The 16944-nt window shown below is 40.6% G+C and overlaps 1 protein-coding gene across 2 annotated transcripts in view; it reads right to left on the bottom strand.

Moving 5' to 3' along the window:
• Nucleotides 1-16944, bottom strand: part of si:dkey-32e6.3 — a 39087-nt gene that overhangs the window by 10843 nt on the left and 11300 nt on the right. For both annotated transcript variants that reach the window (XM_034696349.1, XM_034696348.1), the window contains exons 2-3: nt 15717-15889; nt 8182-8400 (exon numbers count right to left, since the gene is read on the bottom strand). In XM_034696349.1, the coding sequence (XP_034552240.1) occupies nt 8182-8400; nt 15717-15889 (392 nt within the window). The remainder of the gene's footprint in view (nt 1-8181; nt 8401-15716; nt 15890-16944) is intronic.

The following is a 16944-nucleotide window of genomic DNA, read 5'->3' as shown; positions in this document are numbered from 1 at the left end:
AATTATATTCATATGATATTAATAATTGTATTAATCTTAGAATAATGAACTTAAAGTATCTAACATTAGTTATAACATTTAGAATTAAATTAGCATCTTTAGAACATACAATCTAAACTATTCTAACAAGTGCCATGCCAGTGTAAAATGAGATTTCTCACCAAATAGTCCTTATTTAATTCTAATTTTATTTGTATCATTGAGTTCTTTAGTGAAGTTCAAAATACGTATATTTCATATATTGCACTGCCTCTTTAAGGTTGCTCAGGGTGACATGGTTTTGAGTTGAAGTAAAGGTGTCACATGAGTTTGATGTGCTGTTGTCCTACGTTGATGAAGGGTCATTAAAGGCATCACGACGCACAGCAGAAGTTGTCACGTGGTCTTTCTTCCCCACAGACCTCAAGTGTGGTTTAATGAAGTTTCTAGTTAACGCTGTTGAAGTTTAACAGTTCTAAAGAGATACTTAAACAAGTTACTGCATTACACTCATATTGTTATTCAACTTTTTCACAGTTTTAGCCATCCTCCCGTTAATATAAGTTGGATCAATGTGCGTTCCTGTCTCCATGAATCAGAGGCTCGACGCAACCTCCTACCACCAAGCTTTGGCAGTGGGGAGAGAGGGGCGGAGGCATAGGTGAACATAAAGCCACATCTTCCACCTGTGGAATCTCCAGAGATGCTGGCAGCTGGATGTCGTTATCCCTCGCATTATCTATTCTTGACTTTTTCGGTCCAATTTTTGCTGAAAAAAATGAGGAAATGCTTTGTTGCCGTTTCATGTCAGTAGACATTTCGCATTACGTTGCTAGGAAACTTAAAACGTAGCCTAAACTATATTGTTTATATTTATATTTGTTCACTTGTCAGGAGGCGGGTCGGTTGGCACCATCTGCTGGTGGTAGGAAATGCATTTAATATTACCAGAGGGGGGAATGAGACGTATCCCCCCAGAGATAAAAACTGTACAACCAGAGGGGGGGATGTAAAAATCAGAGGGGGGGAAATCCCCCCATCCCCCCCGGCAATTCACACCCTGATTTTAACCCAAGTAATAATCTAATGGAACAATTTCCACTTGTATTGGATTAATATTTGACCAGGAGGAGTCTTTCTGTGTGGAGTTTGCATGTTCTCCTCGTGCATGCGTGGGTTCTCTCTGGGTACTCCAGCTTCTTCCCAGAGTCCAAAAACATGCACTCCAGGTTAATTAGTTACACTAAATTGGCCTTAGGTGTGAGTGTGTGTGTGAATTGTTGTCTGTCTTTCCATGTTTTCCCAGTGATTGGTTGGTGACCTGTCCAGGGTGTAACCTGCCTTGCGCCCAAAGTCAGCTGGGATATGCTCCAGTCCGCCGTGACCCCGACGGGATACGCGGTCGAGATAATGGATGGATGGTCTACAAACACAATTGCACACCAACAAGGCTAATAAATCAAAATAAGTAAATGAGTGTTACTGTATCAGTGAAATATCAAGATGAATGGAACACCTGCATCAACACATTGTATAAGAAGGTTCAAGGTTCAAGGTTCAAGGTCCTGAATTCAAACCCTGATATTTTAACTGTCACAAATATGAGCAGTTGAGTGTCCTGAGGAAGAAGCAGGATCGCTTTAAGAAAACTGCTGTGAAACCAAGCAACACTGTCTGCTGTTTGACCTCTGGAGGCAGATTTAGTTTTTGACCATTTGATTTTTGCATTTAGTCAGCAAAGACTTGTTGATAATCAGTTTCTAAAGATTATATCTATTAATATTACTTCAGATTAGTATTTATTACCAGGGCTGCAGGTTTCAAGGAACCACTCTGTAAGTGAGTTTTAAATGTAGGCCTAATTATTTTATTTTTGAAACACAGAGTTGACTTGTATTGGGTGTAAAGAGTTACTAGCCCTTTGAGAAGAACACAGACCTATAAGCTGATGTGAGTTGGACCTTGACATTTAGCTGCCATACAACATAAATCCTTGACTTCAATGATGCATTTAAACACATTGTATTGCAACACATTCACAACAACTACAACAACTTAATGCTGGCAAAAGCCACATTTTATTTTGCGGTGAGCCACAGGTATTGATGCTTAGGCTTATTGTCTTTGTTTTTTGTTCTATCTATTTTTCTTGAAAGGTTTACAGAACCAAGAGATGATTCTGTTCATCTTGGTTTCCTCTGTATTGACCTTCTCTCTGGTTCCTGCCTGCTGCTCTTGTGCATGCAGCTCCAGCTGGGTCAGCTCTCTGCCTGGTTCTGTCGTTTCCCTCTTGATGGGGATGTTGAGGCAGTATGGGGTCTCGTCTCCTGGCTTTGTGTCAGGCGCAAAACTCACAGATGGCTTGAGATAGTTCATGATCTCTGAAGATATGAGACTGCAGGCTGACAAAGCAGCCTGAGCGTCCTCCATGAGGTCATCTCTCTTCAGGCGGGTGTTCGGCAAAACATCTCTCAGTCTGGCTTTGATTGGCCGACGCAGTTTCCGGCTAATTTTGACCTCTTCTTTCGGGTCTTTGAGGCGGTTGAGGTGTTTAAGAAAGATTCGGTTCTTCTCGTACTTCTTAGCCTCCTTTTGGAGCAACATGTGGATGTGCTCCACCATCTCATCATCAAAGTCCTGGCTCCTCTGGCTCCTTGGTGTGCAGAAGTTTTGGGGTTTGAAGAGCTTCAACAGGACTTGTTTGATAGTGGATTGCTCCACCACAGCTCTGTTAGTCTGCAGATTTTGTTCTGCAGTTTTGTCATCATCAGTCATAAGCTGGTCAACAGACAGTTCATGCAGTTTTAGGTCTTGGGCTCCATCATCAGATTGTTGTTCTTCAGAGTCAGATACTTGTTTGTGGTCCTCACTGTAAGGTTCTTGCTGCAGGCAGCAGGTATCATCTGCAGTTTTCTCCTCCTCTTCAGAATCAACCACAAAGTCTTTTTCATCCCCAGGCTCAATAAGAGGTTTCTGGTTCTCCAGGATCTCCTCATCAGATGTTTTTGGGAACGCTCTCTGGAAGACCTTCATGCGTCTTATCCAGGGTCCATACTGCTCCAACACTTCCTCCTTGATGTTTTCAGGAAGAAACTGGGAGAACAGCAGGCCGTCTTCATCAAAGGGTATCTGTGGGGGAATCCACACATCTTCAGACTGGTCCTTGTAGATTTGAAGGACAGACTCAATGATTTGGTCCGGGATGAAGCACAGGAGTGCCGGGTCTTTGTTCAGCACTAGCTTCCTTATCCGGTTCGTTGTCCCAAACCTCTCCATGACGCTGCAGACGAGAAGCGCCACAGCTCTCCAAGCCTCACAGGAAGGAGGAGGGAGGTCTTCATCCACAGAGACACCAGGGTCTTTCCTCAGGGTCTCCAAAGTTGTTGCACTCAAGTTGAGACAGAGTGTCAGCAGTTGTTGTTGGTCTAGATGAGCGCTAGTGTAGCTTTCCAGAGGGAACAGCTTCAGTAGCAGCTGGACCAGCAGATCCTCAACCAGGTCAGTGCTTACAGTGACCACAGCAGGGACAGAAAGGCTGGAAATGTCTTCCACTGGGGAAGCGTTGAAGCTGTCGCCGGTTTGAGCCTCAGCTCTCTGCATATTGGAGTTCATCATCTCAACAAAGTGGATACCAGTGAAAGTTTGCAAGAAGCAAAAGTTCAAACACAATCGAAAACAACGAGCAGACACGATCAAACAGTGACTTGCTTGTAGAGAGGGTTTGTGTGAAATGAGACTTTTGAGATTTTCTCCTGAAACAGAATTTTTTTTACTGTTACGTCACAAAGTTACTTTATTATGGAATGTGATGATATCACAGTTGCATTGAACTTAATGGCACTCCTAAAGCAAAACTTGTCTCCTTTGTGATGAAAACATTACCTGTATACCACACAATAGGTCTCTGTCCAGGATTTGAACCCTAAACTATATCACTGAAAGCACACAGGTCCTGCCACCTCACCACAGGCCTGCCTGGCTGTGCATATCTAACTGAGATTTAGGTGTTTTCATTTAAACATTTTTGAAAGCACATGTTAGACAGTGTGAAAAAAAATGTTTCTCTCATTGAAAGCCTCGGTCCAGGATGTGAACCAAGAATTATCTTGTTGAAGATTGTCAGTGCTAACCACCACACAATTGACATGCCTGTAATGATCAGAGTTCTTTCTCCAAACTAATCAGAAAGACTACCATCCTGTAACTGTTCCTAAAGTCATCAGATTACATGTTATCAGAGTACTCCCACAAAAACATTCAGATCACATCTAATCAGAGTACTTTTCCCATTTTATGATGAAAACTTAAGCAACTTGTAGGAAAGGTGGGGTAGTATCCTCTCTCTACCCTATATAAATATATACAAGGGGTGCAACAATACATGTATCTGTACGGTGGTCACGGTTCGGTACGCCCTATGAACTGAACAATACGCAATTTTATATTCATTTGATCAACTTCTGAAGAGGCGCTCTGTGCTGAAAGTTCAGAGGATCTACGCTCGACTCCTCTGGGCTGCATTGTGGAGCGCAGGTCCACTGAACTGTGCGCTCCTCCCACATTCATTCACTCTCAGCTGGTCACGTTTGTTTTAACTGTGCTTCATCTGGAAATCTATATTTCACCATACAATGGTCTGCTGGGGTCATATGTTCACGTATGTGTGTGTGAGCGCGCGCCCGTACCAGAGGGAGGCACGAGTGTCCGCTTTGGTTGCAGAGCAGAGTTGTTCCGTGATCCTCTAGTGATGCTAGACTGGGTGATGTGGTTTTTAAAGTGTGTATATGCATTACTTGTGGTCTTACACTGAATGCTGTGTAAGACTTCAGCCTGATACCCGACAGTGTTTTCCCGGCCGATATATGGGTGGCACACCCGCCGGGTCCCGCCCCCCCTTGGAAGTCAAAGCAGAAGTGATTTAAGGTTCCCTCTCTCATAGATCAGGTCTATACCTTGTTCTTTTATTTAACAGACTAAATAGCCTTATGTTATCTTATTTACATGACGGGATGTCATTTCTGTCTCTACATGGTCGCGTGTTCACAATTCTCCTCTGCTCTCTGCATCGCAGACGCACACACGCACGCACGCACGCACCAGAGGGAGGCACGAGTGTCCTCTTTGGTTGCAGAGCAGAGTTGTTCCTTGGTCCTGTAGTGATGCTAGACTGGGTGGTGTGGTTTTAAAGTGTGTATATGCATTACTTGTGGTCTTACACTGAATGCTGTGTAAGACTTCAGCCTGATACCCGACAGTGTTTTCCCGGCCGATATATGGGTGGCACACCCGCCGGGTCCCTCCCGCCCCCCCTTGGAAGTCAAAGCAGAAGTGATTTAAGGTTCCCTCTCTCATAGATCAGGTCTATACCTTGTTCTTTCATTTAACAGACTAAATAGCCTTATGTTATCTTATTTACATGACGGGATGTCATTTCTGTCTCTACATGCCCGTACCAGAGGGAGGCACGAGTGTCCTCTTTGGTTGCAGAGCAGAGTTGTTCCGTGGTCCTGTAGTGATGCTAGACTGGGTGATGTGGTCTTAAAGTGTTCACAATTCTCCTCTGCTCTCTGCATCGCAGACGCACGCACGCACGCACGCACGCACATCAGAACATGTGTCAGGTATAGCTGCCCCTGATACTTTTAATTTAATACACTCTGACTGTTGTTAAAGTAACCAAGTGAAGTCACTTTCTGCTTTAGGCCTACATATAGGAACAGTTTCAGCTTCTACCACCTTTAGACTTACCTTCACTATATTTCAATGCAAACACTGCTCTTCTAACTGCAGCATTTTAACCATTGCTGGACAGTAACAAAGTAAATGTACTTAAGTAAATTTTTTGAGTATCTGTACTTTACTTGAGTATAATTTGGAGGGGGAACTCATTACTTTTACTCCACTAAATTTGAGAGACAATTATCATCCTTTTGACTCCACTACATTTCTATCAATGCTCTAGTTACTCACTACTTTTGCTTTGAAGTCAGCAGATGAGTTTTCTGTTCTTTTCTGAAATCAGATCTCAAAGACTGTAAACTGTTTGTAAACTGTTTGTGTACTTGTGTTTGGTTTGTCTAAATGGTGTAGCCGTACCTGGGTTGAGCGTAGAGCAAACACAGATCAAACGTTCTTCAGATCAGTGCGGTCATTTAGTCGTGGTAACGATGGCTATGGCCGAGAAAGAAGATGATTCTCCGCCTGAGCACCACGGCCATATTTTAAACCCACGTTTGAGGTTTTTGAAATGATGAATGATTCGTATTGTTGTAAATCTCTGATGTGTTTACCACACAAGCTTCATCACAGTCTACAGAAAATCCCCATCTAACCTGAGAAAGCATGTGGAGGTCTGTAGCTACAAACTTGTTTTATTCAATATGAACATTTTTTGAACTTGTCTGTGCTTGTAGTAACTTAGTCACTGCTTATATTTCATGGTATACTTTTAAGATTTTTTTTTTTTTTTTTTTCTAGATAAACATAAAGTAGCAGAATGTACACCCATGCATTCTTGACTGCACTCATGCTTTGTAATAATACGTTTTGAGATATTTTAAAAAGTACTTTGAATACTTCAGTATCTTCAGTAATTTAACCAGGGTGCGATTTGTGAAAAAAACAGAGGGGGGGATATCTCCAAAAAAAAAAGTCACAAATTTTGGTAATCTTGCAAACAAAAATAATGAATATTCTTTTTTCTGAAACAACCTCTCTCCAACATATTAAACTGTAGCCATTATGTATTTGAATTTGTTAATGTATTCACATAAGTAATCAGTTATCACAACATTACAATAGATGTCAAAACATAAATTATATTCATATGATATTAATAATTGTATTAATCTTAGAATAATGAACTTAAAGTATATAACATTAGTTATAACATACCTTATTTAATTCTAATTTTATTTGTATCATTGAGTTCTTTAGTGAAGTTCAAAATATGTATATTTCATATATTGCACTGCCTCTTTAAGGTTGCTCAGGGTGACATGGTTTTGAGTTGAAGTGAAGGTGTCACATGAGTTTGATGTGCTGTTGTCCTACGTTGATGAAAGGTCGTTAAAGGCATCACGACGCACTCAAGTGTGGTTAAATGAAGTTTCTAGTTAACGCTGTTGAAGTTGAACAGTTCTGAAGAGATACTTAAACAAGTTACATCGTTACACTCATTTTGTCATTCAACTTTTTCACAGTTTTAGCCATCCTCCCGTTAATGAAAGCTGGATCGATACGAGTTCCTGTCTCCATCGATCAGAGGCTCGATGTAACCTCCTACCACCAAGCTTTGGCAGTAGGCAGAGGAGGGCGAAGGCATAAGTGAACATAAAGCTGCATCTTCCACCTGTGGAATCTCCAGAGATGCTGGCAGATGGATGTTGTTATCCCTCACATTATCTGTTCTTGACTTTTTCGGTTCAATTTCTGCTGAAAAAAATGAGGAAATGCTTTGTTTCCGTTTCATGTCAGTAGACATCTCGCATTACGTTGCTAGGAAACTTAAAACGTAGCCTAAACTATATTGTTTATATTTATAGTTGTTCACTTGTCAGGAGGCGGGTCGGTTGGCACCATCTGCTGGTGGTAGGAAATGCATTTAATATTACCAGAGGGGGGAATGAGACGTATCCCCCCGGAGATAAAAACTGTACAACCAGAGGGGAGGATGTAAAATCAGAGGGGGGGAAATCCCCCCCATCCCCCCCGGCAATTCGCACCCTGACCGTAGCTGTTTGCTAGGAGGCTCAAAGCCCGCCTCTTTACGTCACAATCGCTGGACAGCAGCAATAAGGCTCCCACCGATGATTGGCCTCAAAACAGCTCTTCAGAAACAGATGGGTGACATCACGGATACTACGTCCATATTTTATACAGTCTATGGTCATTACTAGTTATCTGTAGGAGCTAGATAATAAAGTTATGTTGTGCATCTCAAATAAAAAAAGACTACAGACTGTCATAAGCCATAACTATACTGAAGACAACACAGTTCTTCGGTAGGTTATTCTTCTTATTCCTGTAGCTAAGATGCTAACCCAATCTGAGTTCCCATTAATGCTTTCACAAACAATGAAGTCTTCAACCAATTTAAAGTTGTTTTGATTATCTTGTAAAGTATGTCACAGAATCCACAATCAGAATGAAGTCTCGTGTAATTGTAGAGCTAAACAACAAAGACAGGTGACGCTACCTCACCTTGAGATCAGGCAGATCTGGGAACAGTGGGTGAGTTCCTTCATTTAGTGCTCTGGACATCGCACTCAGCACACGAGGTAGATCGGTTCCAAACGTACGAAAGATGACGGCAAAGTCCCGGCCTTCCTGCACCAGGTCTTTAAAGAGCTGGAAGAAGGAGGGCAGGATCCAGTGGTACAGGCGCCCATCCTCTCCTTTCACTGCCATGTCTTTGTCTCCCTGCAGGGGACGGAGGGAAGGACAGCTCATTGACACAGGACTGAGTCAAATACAACACACACAGAGAGAACTTAAATACAGTATATATAATACATGTGTGAAGGGTAGTTTAGTCAGGAAAGATGGGGAAGTGTGTTATGATTAACTCCAGTATAAAAACAGTGTTTATGAGAATAGATAGATTAGTGGACAATTCATGAAGAAATGCAATAATGTGACAACATTTCATTTATATGTATCATAAATATAAGACCCAGCGGGGAACGTGACCTCAGGTTAATTCAGCTAAACTGATTCACCGTTTTCATTAGTCTGTGTCTGCTGTTTGTTCATCCACTGGGAAACAGTCCTCCGTATGAACTCAGGCAGCACAGCACTGATTCAGCTTCCCCTTCCCTTCAGTTGACAGGTACAGAATCCTCAGAGAGTGTGTCACTAACTCCATGATAAGCTGTTATCTGCTGCAAGAGAAAGCAATTTCAAAAATAGTCTGTCTCAAAAGTGGACTCAGAGTGAGGGAGAAAACTTGCTCTGATTTCTTTCTTAAAGGCTGGTTTATACTTCTGTGTTGTCCCTACGCAGCAGGAGCTGACGCGGACATACGCCCCACATACTTGTGCGTTGATGTGTCCGTGTCGTGCAGCAATACTCTGCCGAAACGCTTGAGGGCAGTGTGGTCTCTCTGATAGCCGGTCGCCTGCTTCCGGCCCCACTACGATCTCGGTTTACTTTTCCACAGAGATTCAGAGCGTGTTATGTTAATCTACAGCTGATACATGTTGCAGTTTATCATACAGACATGATTACATGAAGAATAGAGAGGAGGAGATGAAATACACAACCGATGTGTGGGGAAGTACTATAAATGCGGGAAATCCAATGCTCCTAAGCGGACCAATCACAGGGATTGCAGTCTGCCTCGATTCGACATGTAGTTACATTTTGGAGAAGGTGTGTGTCAGCTATGTGTCTACGCCTCTGCGTATGTATGGGAGTTACGCAGACCTACGGCGTAGGCTACAGTGTAGATTCGACACAGAAGTATAAATCAGGCTCAAGTCTTATTTATTATTCAAAACTTATTTTAAGCTCCTGGGAGGAACTTTCTCTTTGTGTTGATTTTGGCGCCCCCTGTGGACCGAGCAGGACCTCCTCATCTTTGCTGATTTTGTCCTGTGCCCCATGCAGGAAATTGTCTCACCTAACTCTCTTCTTTTTTGAGTATCCTGCAGGCCTAATGACAGATTAGCTGGTAAAGCTGAAACAAGAGTTAAGAGTAGGGATGTTAGCAATAAATCGAGTACCGATTAATTGATTGCTAAGAATGTACTCAAACAGATTTTTCTGTTTTGATTTTATATCACGGAGAACAAACATCATGTGGTCTCATATTTGGTTCAGCTATCAGGGAGGTGTTTTAAGTTTAAAGCATGTTTCGATTAGGTATGGCTCGATTACTCGAGTGCTCGCCGTTGACCCCATTATTCGAATGACATTTTGTTACTCGTCCACCTGGCAACATAACTTGAAATCATACTACGTTACATGTGTGACCATGTGCTTTTTGTTTTCTCCTAACTGAATATACTAGGTAGGAAAATAATTAACAGGATATAAACGTATGACTTAGAACACACCGAGCCAGATTTCAGCAAAAACAACTGTTTTACGGCAACTATGGCAACTCTCCAGGAACATATTATTCCACCGAAAGCAAAAGCACAACAAATACAGAACCATCCGCGACACCTGTGACATGTCAGCTAAAAAAAATGATGTCTGGAAGTACTTCAGAAAAAACAATGAAGTTATATGTGATATGTGGCGTTAAACTTGTGAGCCATAGAATTACTAGTTGATGGTTAACCATATGCGCTTAAAGCACAAGGAGAAAACAGCGGAGATGGATAACAGGCAGTCTCGTCTTTTGCTAACCCTGTTAGCACACGTCATTGTGATGAAACCAGAGCGGAGAAGGTTAGCCTGATAATAACCAAAATGGTAAGTGGAGATCTGCTCACATTAAGTTTTGTGGAAGGAGAAGGCTTCAAAGAGCTGATCGTGTTAGTCGAGCCGGAGTACAAGCTACCATCACAATGAACAACAACTACGAGAGTGGAAAAGACGTCTGAAGAAAAGGCAAGAGAACTTACTACAACTCTGGTCTGGTAGGTCTGTGTCCGACAGACTTTTATTTATTTTTGTTTATGGTTAAAATAAATAAATAATTGCGAGTACTCGAGTAATCGTTCATTAGGAAATTCGAGTAATCGCTTACAAGGATTACGGTAAATTTCCATCCCTAGTTTTGATGTGAATCAGCTGACTGAAGGTGCTGTGCACAGTGGAGACACTCAGCTGGGGGCTGCGGCTGAGTGACAGGTCTCCACGAGCGCTTTTTTTTTTCCTCCGCGCCAAGCTGATTCTGACCTGGTTGCTCTCCCGGCTGACACCTGACCACGTTCACATACTTAATATTCTCAATAAGAACAAGTAGACAGAAAACTGGACTCTGTGAGTCTGAAATATATTTCTGTTCAGTTCCCTTGTTGCAGTCTGAGCCTTCACTTTTATGACTGTATGTCTGCAGAGATTATGAGCCTTCTCCACATGTTGATATTTTGAACGCCTCAATACGATCCGTAGCTATTTAATACTGTTAGTTATATACATTGTGTTGTGAAGGAAATTTTGATTTTGGGGAAAAACACATTTGGCATTTTTTTTGATGGAAAACGTCCACGTCTTTTGAATGATTCATTGATAATTGATCGTTAACATTTCCAAAGATTGATCACGGAAAATACTTCAAATTTAGATCCTTAGTTAAGAAATAAGTTTTGTTAAATCAGAAAAACTGACTTAAAATCACAAATTATGAAAAAGAAATGTATATGTACTTCAAAAAAGACATCTAAATATATATTTTTATATATAAATATGCAACAAATATCACTTAAAGAAAACATTGCAATGTCCTTTTTTTCCAATATTCTGCAGCCCTCTTCCAAACTTGCTTTCTTTATCCAGCTCCTCAACAGCTGCTTCAGTGTTTTAACCTCATCAGAACTCAATAAATTAAGTGCTGAGGGGAGAACTTTGTAGGTAAATGCTTCCATATGGTCACCTCATCTGGTGGACAAAACTGTTACAAAATGCCTTCAGAACAGAGAGAGAGGAACCAGCCTGTTATCTGCAGAATCCACTGGATCATCTGCTCCTTCCTCTTAAATAATGGATGTCCATTCAGCTCACAGAGAGAATGTTCAAGTGTTTTTTCCTGCAATTGAATCATTTACCATCCTCTGGAAGAGAGTTGTTAAATTCTCATGAAACACTTTGTAGAACTGAGCTCTGAATCCATCCACTCTGTCCTGTGGGGGAATCCTTAATGGCTTCACTAACTCAGAACAGAAACTCTCTCTGCAGAAAGGGAGGATTCCTCCCTCCTACATGTGTTTGAACTACTGTGGAAGTGAAGGTATTGAGATCCAGATGAAGCTCTCTGAGGCCAGTTTTCCAGTTTGAAATAAACACAAGGAAGAAACCCATCCCACCATGCCCTCATACCTTTGTTCTCTATTGATAAGTCACATAGTCTATGATATGGTTCCTTCCCAAAGTCCCCCACAACCCCAGATAGATGGGGAAGATGGGCAGTGAGAGCTAGTACATCATTCGTCTGTGAAAGGACTGTTTCCAGATCTTCTTCAATTTGACTTTAGAGAACTTTTTGAGGTTAATCACTTCACTCGAGGGGATTAACTCCTCCTCATTTTCCCTCCAAGGAAGTGGTGATAAAGGTGTTTTAATATCTGAACTTTACTACTGCAGTAAGGATGTTTGATATATTTGCTCTATATAAATCTATTTGTGTTAGATTTCTTTTAGCCTTCTAATCTCTTATTGTTTGACGACAATTAAATAATAATGATATGAATTTTATTGTAGAGCACTTTTCAAAAATCAAGATACAAAGTGCTTTACATGGGCAGCAAAATAAAACAGGTTCATACAATCACAGAAGTCAAGATAAAGAAATAAAACATATTTTAAAAGACATAAAATCCCCTAAAAGAACTCTAAAGGAATACAATTATTTTAGAATATATTTAAAAAAAATGTTAAAATCAAATCAAATCAAAAGAGCTCACTGACTCGGCAGACCTGATTATATTAAACTCCTCAGGAGCCCTCTCAGATTTTCATAGAGTAAACTCTCTCCATTGTAAATTCTCTCTACAAAATATGAGTTCCTTGGTCGTGTGCTCTTTTAAATCCGGTGCTGATAAAAGTGGAGTGCTGAATATCTTCGTCTAATTAAAAACCTTGAGGACTTGAGCTGCAGAGTATGAGAACAGAGATCAGTATTTTGTGATATTGTTGTAGACATAATGGATTTTACTCTGCAAAGTGATAAACTGCTGTATTGCGTGCACATGTGAGTTACTTCATTTGTATTCAGTGCCTTCATTACCTGTAGCAGACCTCTTAAAGAAAGTAAGACGTGGCTTTTTCATTCAATTTAAATACAAAGTTTCACATTTTGTATTCTATCCACAGCTCAACATTTACACACTGAGGCACACTTTCATAAAGTGAAGTAACAATCAAAAGCACACTGATATTTCACTGATTGCAATGAGTCCTGGTTGTCTGATAATAGTCACTTTAGTTTCCCAGAAACCATCTTGAAACCTCTTGAACATTAAAAACTGTGATGCATGACTGAACAGCTACCTCCAGGTGTAAAAGCTAAAGAGTATTCTGTTTTTTATGAGACAAATATCTGCTCTAGTTTACAAAAATCAACATTGGGGATGTGTGGTTTTGGAGCAAGTCAGAATCATCACCCTCACAGGTTAAACTCATGTTACATTTTCTTACTATTACAGACCTGAAATGCTGGAAATACAGATTCTAATTGTTTTATTGTCTTAGTAGTTTCTCTTTTACTCAGCTGTTCCTCTTAAATTGTCTTGCTAGTTCTATATGTCTCCCCCTCTTGCTTTGTCTTTTGTTGTTGGTTTTGATGACGTAGAGTACTTTTTAACTTCTGTTTTCATAAGTGCTATAGGCAAGGCAAGGCAAGGCAGCTTTATTTGTATAGAGCATTTCATACACGAGGACAACTCAATGTGCTTTACATTAAAACATTAAAAGCATTGGAAACATTCAGACAGGCATAAAAGAACACAATTAAAATGACAAATATGATAAAACAGAAAAGAAAAGGAAAATTAGAAATATATTAAAAATTACATAAAAATTTTAATTTAAAGTGAGTTAAAATAATCTAAGATAGGAAGGCAGTGGCAAATAAAAAAGTCTTAGTCTTTGATTTAAAAGAGGTGAGAGTTGGAGCAGACCTGCAGCTTTCAGGGAGTGTGTTCCAGATATGTGGTGCATAACGACTAAACGCTGCTTCACCATGTTTCCTTCTGACTCTTGGGACTGAAAGCAGACCAGTACCTGATGACCTCAGAGGTCCAGGTGGTTCATAAAGTAGCAGCAGATCAGCAATGTATTTTGGGCCTAAACCATTCAGTGCTTTATAAACCATCAGCAGGATTTTAAAGTCTATTCTCTGACAGACAGGAAGCCAGTGTAGAGATCTAAGAACTGGAGTGATGTGGTCTACCTTTTTGGAACTTGTTAGGACTCGAGCAGCAGCATTCTGTATGAGCTGCAGTCGTCTGATGGACTTTTTAGGGAATCCTGTAAAGACCCCGTTACAGTAGTCTAGTCTGCTAAAGATAAATGCATGGACCAGTTTTTCTGCATCCTGCTGAGACATAAGTCCTTTAATCCTTGATATATTCTGAAGGTGATAGTAGGCAGACTTTGTAATTGTCTTAATGTGGCTGCTGAAATTAAGGTCCGAGTCTATGACTACACCAAGGTTTCTGGCTTGGTTTGAACATTTCATCTGTGCAGATTGGAGCTGAGCAGTAACCTTTAACCTTTCTTCCTCCAAAAACAATCATTTCAGTTTTTTCTTTGTTTAACTGAAGAAAGTTCTGGCTCGTCCAGTCATTGATTTGTTCAATGCATTTACTCAGTGTTTGTATGGGACTATAATCCCCTGGTGATATGGTGATGTAAACGTGTGTGTCATCTGCATAGCTGTGGTATTTTATTTGGTTGTTTCTTATTATCTGACCTAAGGGGAGCATGTAGATGTTGAATAGTAGAGGCCCCAGAATGGATCCCTGAGGTACTCCACATACGATTTTCATCCGCTCAGATGTGTATTTACCTATAGACACAAAATAGTCCTGGTCATTTAAATAGGACTTAAGCCAATTTAGTACTGCACCAGAGAGTCCCACCCAGTTTTCAAGTCTGTCCAGTAGAATCTTGTGGTCAACTGTGTCAAAAGCAGCACTAAGATCAAGTGATACCAAAACTGAAATTTTGCCATTGCCTGTGTTTAAATGAATATCATTGAGGACCTTGACTAGAGCGGTCTATGTGCTATAGAAATAAACTTTCTTATTATTTATTATTGTTATATGTGTTATGTCTAAGCTGTAGTGCATCCACCCGCCACTAGTCACAGCTACAGGTCCGGTTAATGGTTCCTGCCATAACACTGTAATGCCTGGATGTAAATAAGCACAGATGACATGTAGATGACATTTTGTAAAGTAGTGCAGTTTGGCAGAATTTGAATCTAGTAAATGAAGATAAAGTTGTATGTGGGCTGATAAGTTAAACTGGCACATCATCATTTGACTGGAGGGATGAGTGACCAGCACAGGCATGAGGACGTTAACCTGCAAGGAGGTCTGAAGGTTGGTGGGGCCAGCTCTGCTACTTTTAGCCACACTCGGCAAACCAATATGACACAGTTTACCTGCAGATTCTTTGATCCATGTTTACAAATTAAATAAACTGTGCTCAATGCTGACTGTTTTCAGACTGTTATCCTTTCTTTGGACCAGCTGGTTAGCTCTAATTTAAATCTCTGTTGAAATGATTTGTAACATCTGTAGTCAACATGTTTCACAGTTCCAAATACAATTTCAAAAGTGTTCCATTTTAACTTGATTGCATAGAGTTTACAAGGAGCTGGAGAAACACATCTCATGTAGTGAAGTTAAAAACAGAGTTTGGCCCCTCAGGGAGGTTGTTCCTGAGTTCAGCCTTCAACCAGACTCTGAATCAACAAAGTCCAAGTCATCAGAGGAAAATTATTTCTCTCACAGCTCAACTCACAGCAGAGTTTGAGCACATTTCTTTAACGAGTGGTCTAACTCTAGAGAGACACTTTCCAAACGTCCGTCATGTCTACTTGTTTTAAATGATGTTACCTTGGCTCCCTCCGGCCAGAGGAGCAGATCCAGATGCTGATCCAGAACTCCACGGAAACATCGTCCAGCAGCAGAGGTGAACCCTGGGGTCCGTCCAAACTTAGAGTAGTAACTGACGGCATCATCGCACGGAGGGAGCAGGGAGGGAGAGTCGCTCAGCCACTCCCACTTTCCTGCACAGAGATGAGGGGATCATGATTATATGAATTATTTAATCAAAGACACAAATAAGGAAACTATCACAGGGGGACTGGAGGATGCTGGTGCTGCATCTTGAGCTCACTGTCTTGCTCTAAATGACGTGCGATAATGCAACCACAGTACTGTCAGTAACAGTCCATGTCCTCAGAGTCTAAGGTCATCACAAGGATGTTTTTTGGACAATGCTGATCAAGTATTTTCATTTAAAGCTGCTGTGAGGAACTTTTGTTTTGTATCGGTTCTGGCGCCCCTTGTGGACAAAGTGATACCTCTTATTTCTTGTCCTTTATATGCAAAAGTAGTGCAAAAAATCGTGAAACGCCAATGCAATGTACTGATAATGCTAGTTAGCAATGCTACCAATGGTGGCTAACAGATAGCTAAAAGCTAATGTTAGTTAGCTGGGTTTTTACCGTAGAGGCGTAATTATAGCACCTGTGATATAATCTTTTAAAATGTCTCTGTTTCAAAAACTGCATTTTAAAATTGTATCCCACTAACCATAGGAAGAGCTTCTCCTGAAATCTCCTTATTTTGATGAAGAGAGGCATTACAGACCTTATTGTATCCATGACTGTGTTTGTGAGAATAATAAAGGTGCTAATTTCACTATTCAATCAAAATGCAATCTTCTACTTTTTTGTATTTTGTGCCCATGCTTCATAATATACACTACCGTTCAAAAGTTTGGGGTCACTTACAAATGTCCTTATTTTGAAAGAAAAGCACTGTTTTTTTCAATGAAGATAACATTAAATGAATCAGAAATACACTCTATACATTGTTAATGTGGTAAATGACTATTCTAGCTGCAAACGTCTGTTTTTTAATGGAATATCTACATAGGTGTATAGAGGCTCATTTCCAGCAACCATCACTCCAGTGTTCTAATGGTACATTGTGTTTGCTAATCGCTTTAGAAAGCTAATGGATGATTAGAAACATCTTTAAAACCCTTGTGCAGTTATGTTAGCACAGCTGAAAATGGTTTTGCTGGTTAGAGAAGCTGTAAAACTGGCCTTTCTTT

The sequence above is a fragment of the Notolabrus celidotus genome, chromosome 11, assembly GCF_009762535.1.
Source record: "Notolabrus celidotus isolate fNotCel1 chromosome 11, fNotCel1.pri, whole genome shotgun sequence".
In the NCBI taxonomy this organism is placed as follows: Eukaryota; Metazoa; Chordata; class Actinopteri; order Labriformes; family Labridae; genus Notolabrus; species Notolabrus celidotus.
Note: the sequence above shows the minus strand (reverse complement) of the source record. Positions and strands in the feature narration are given on the sequence as shown.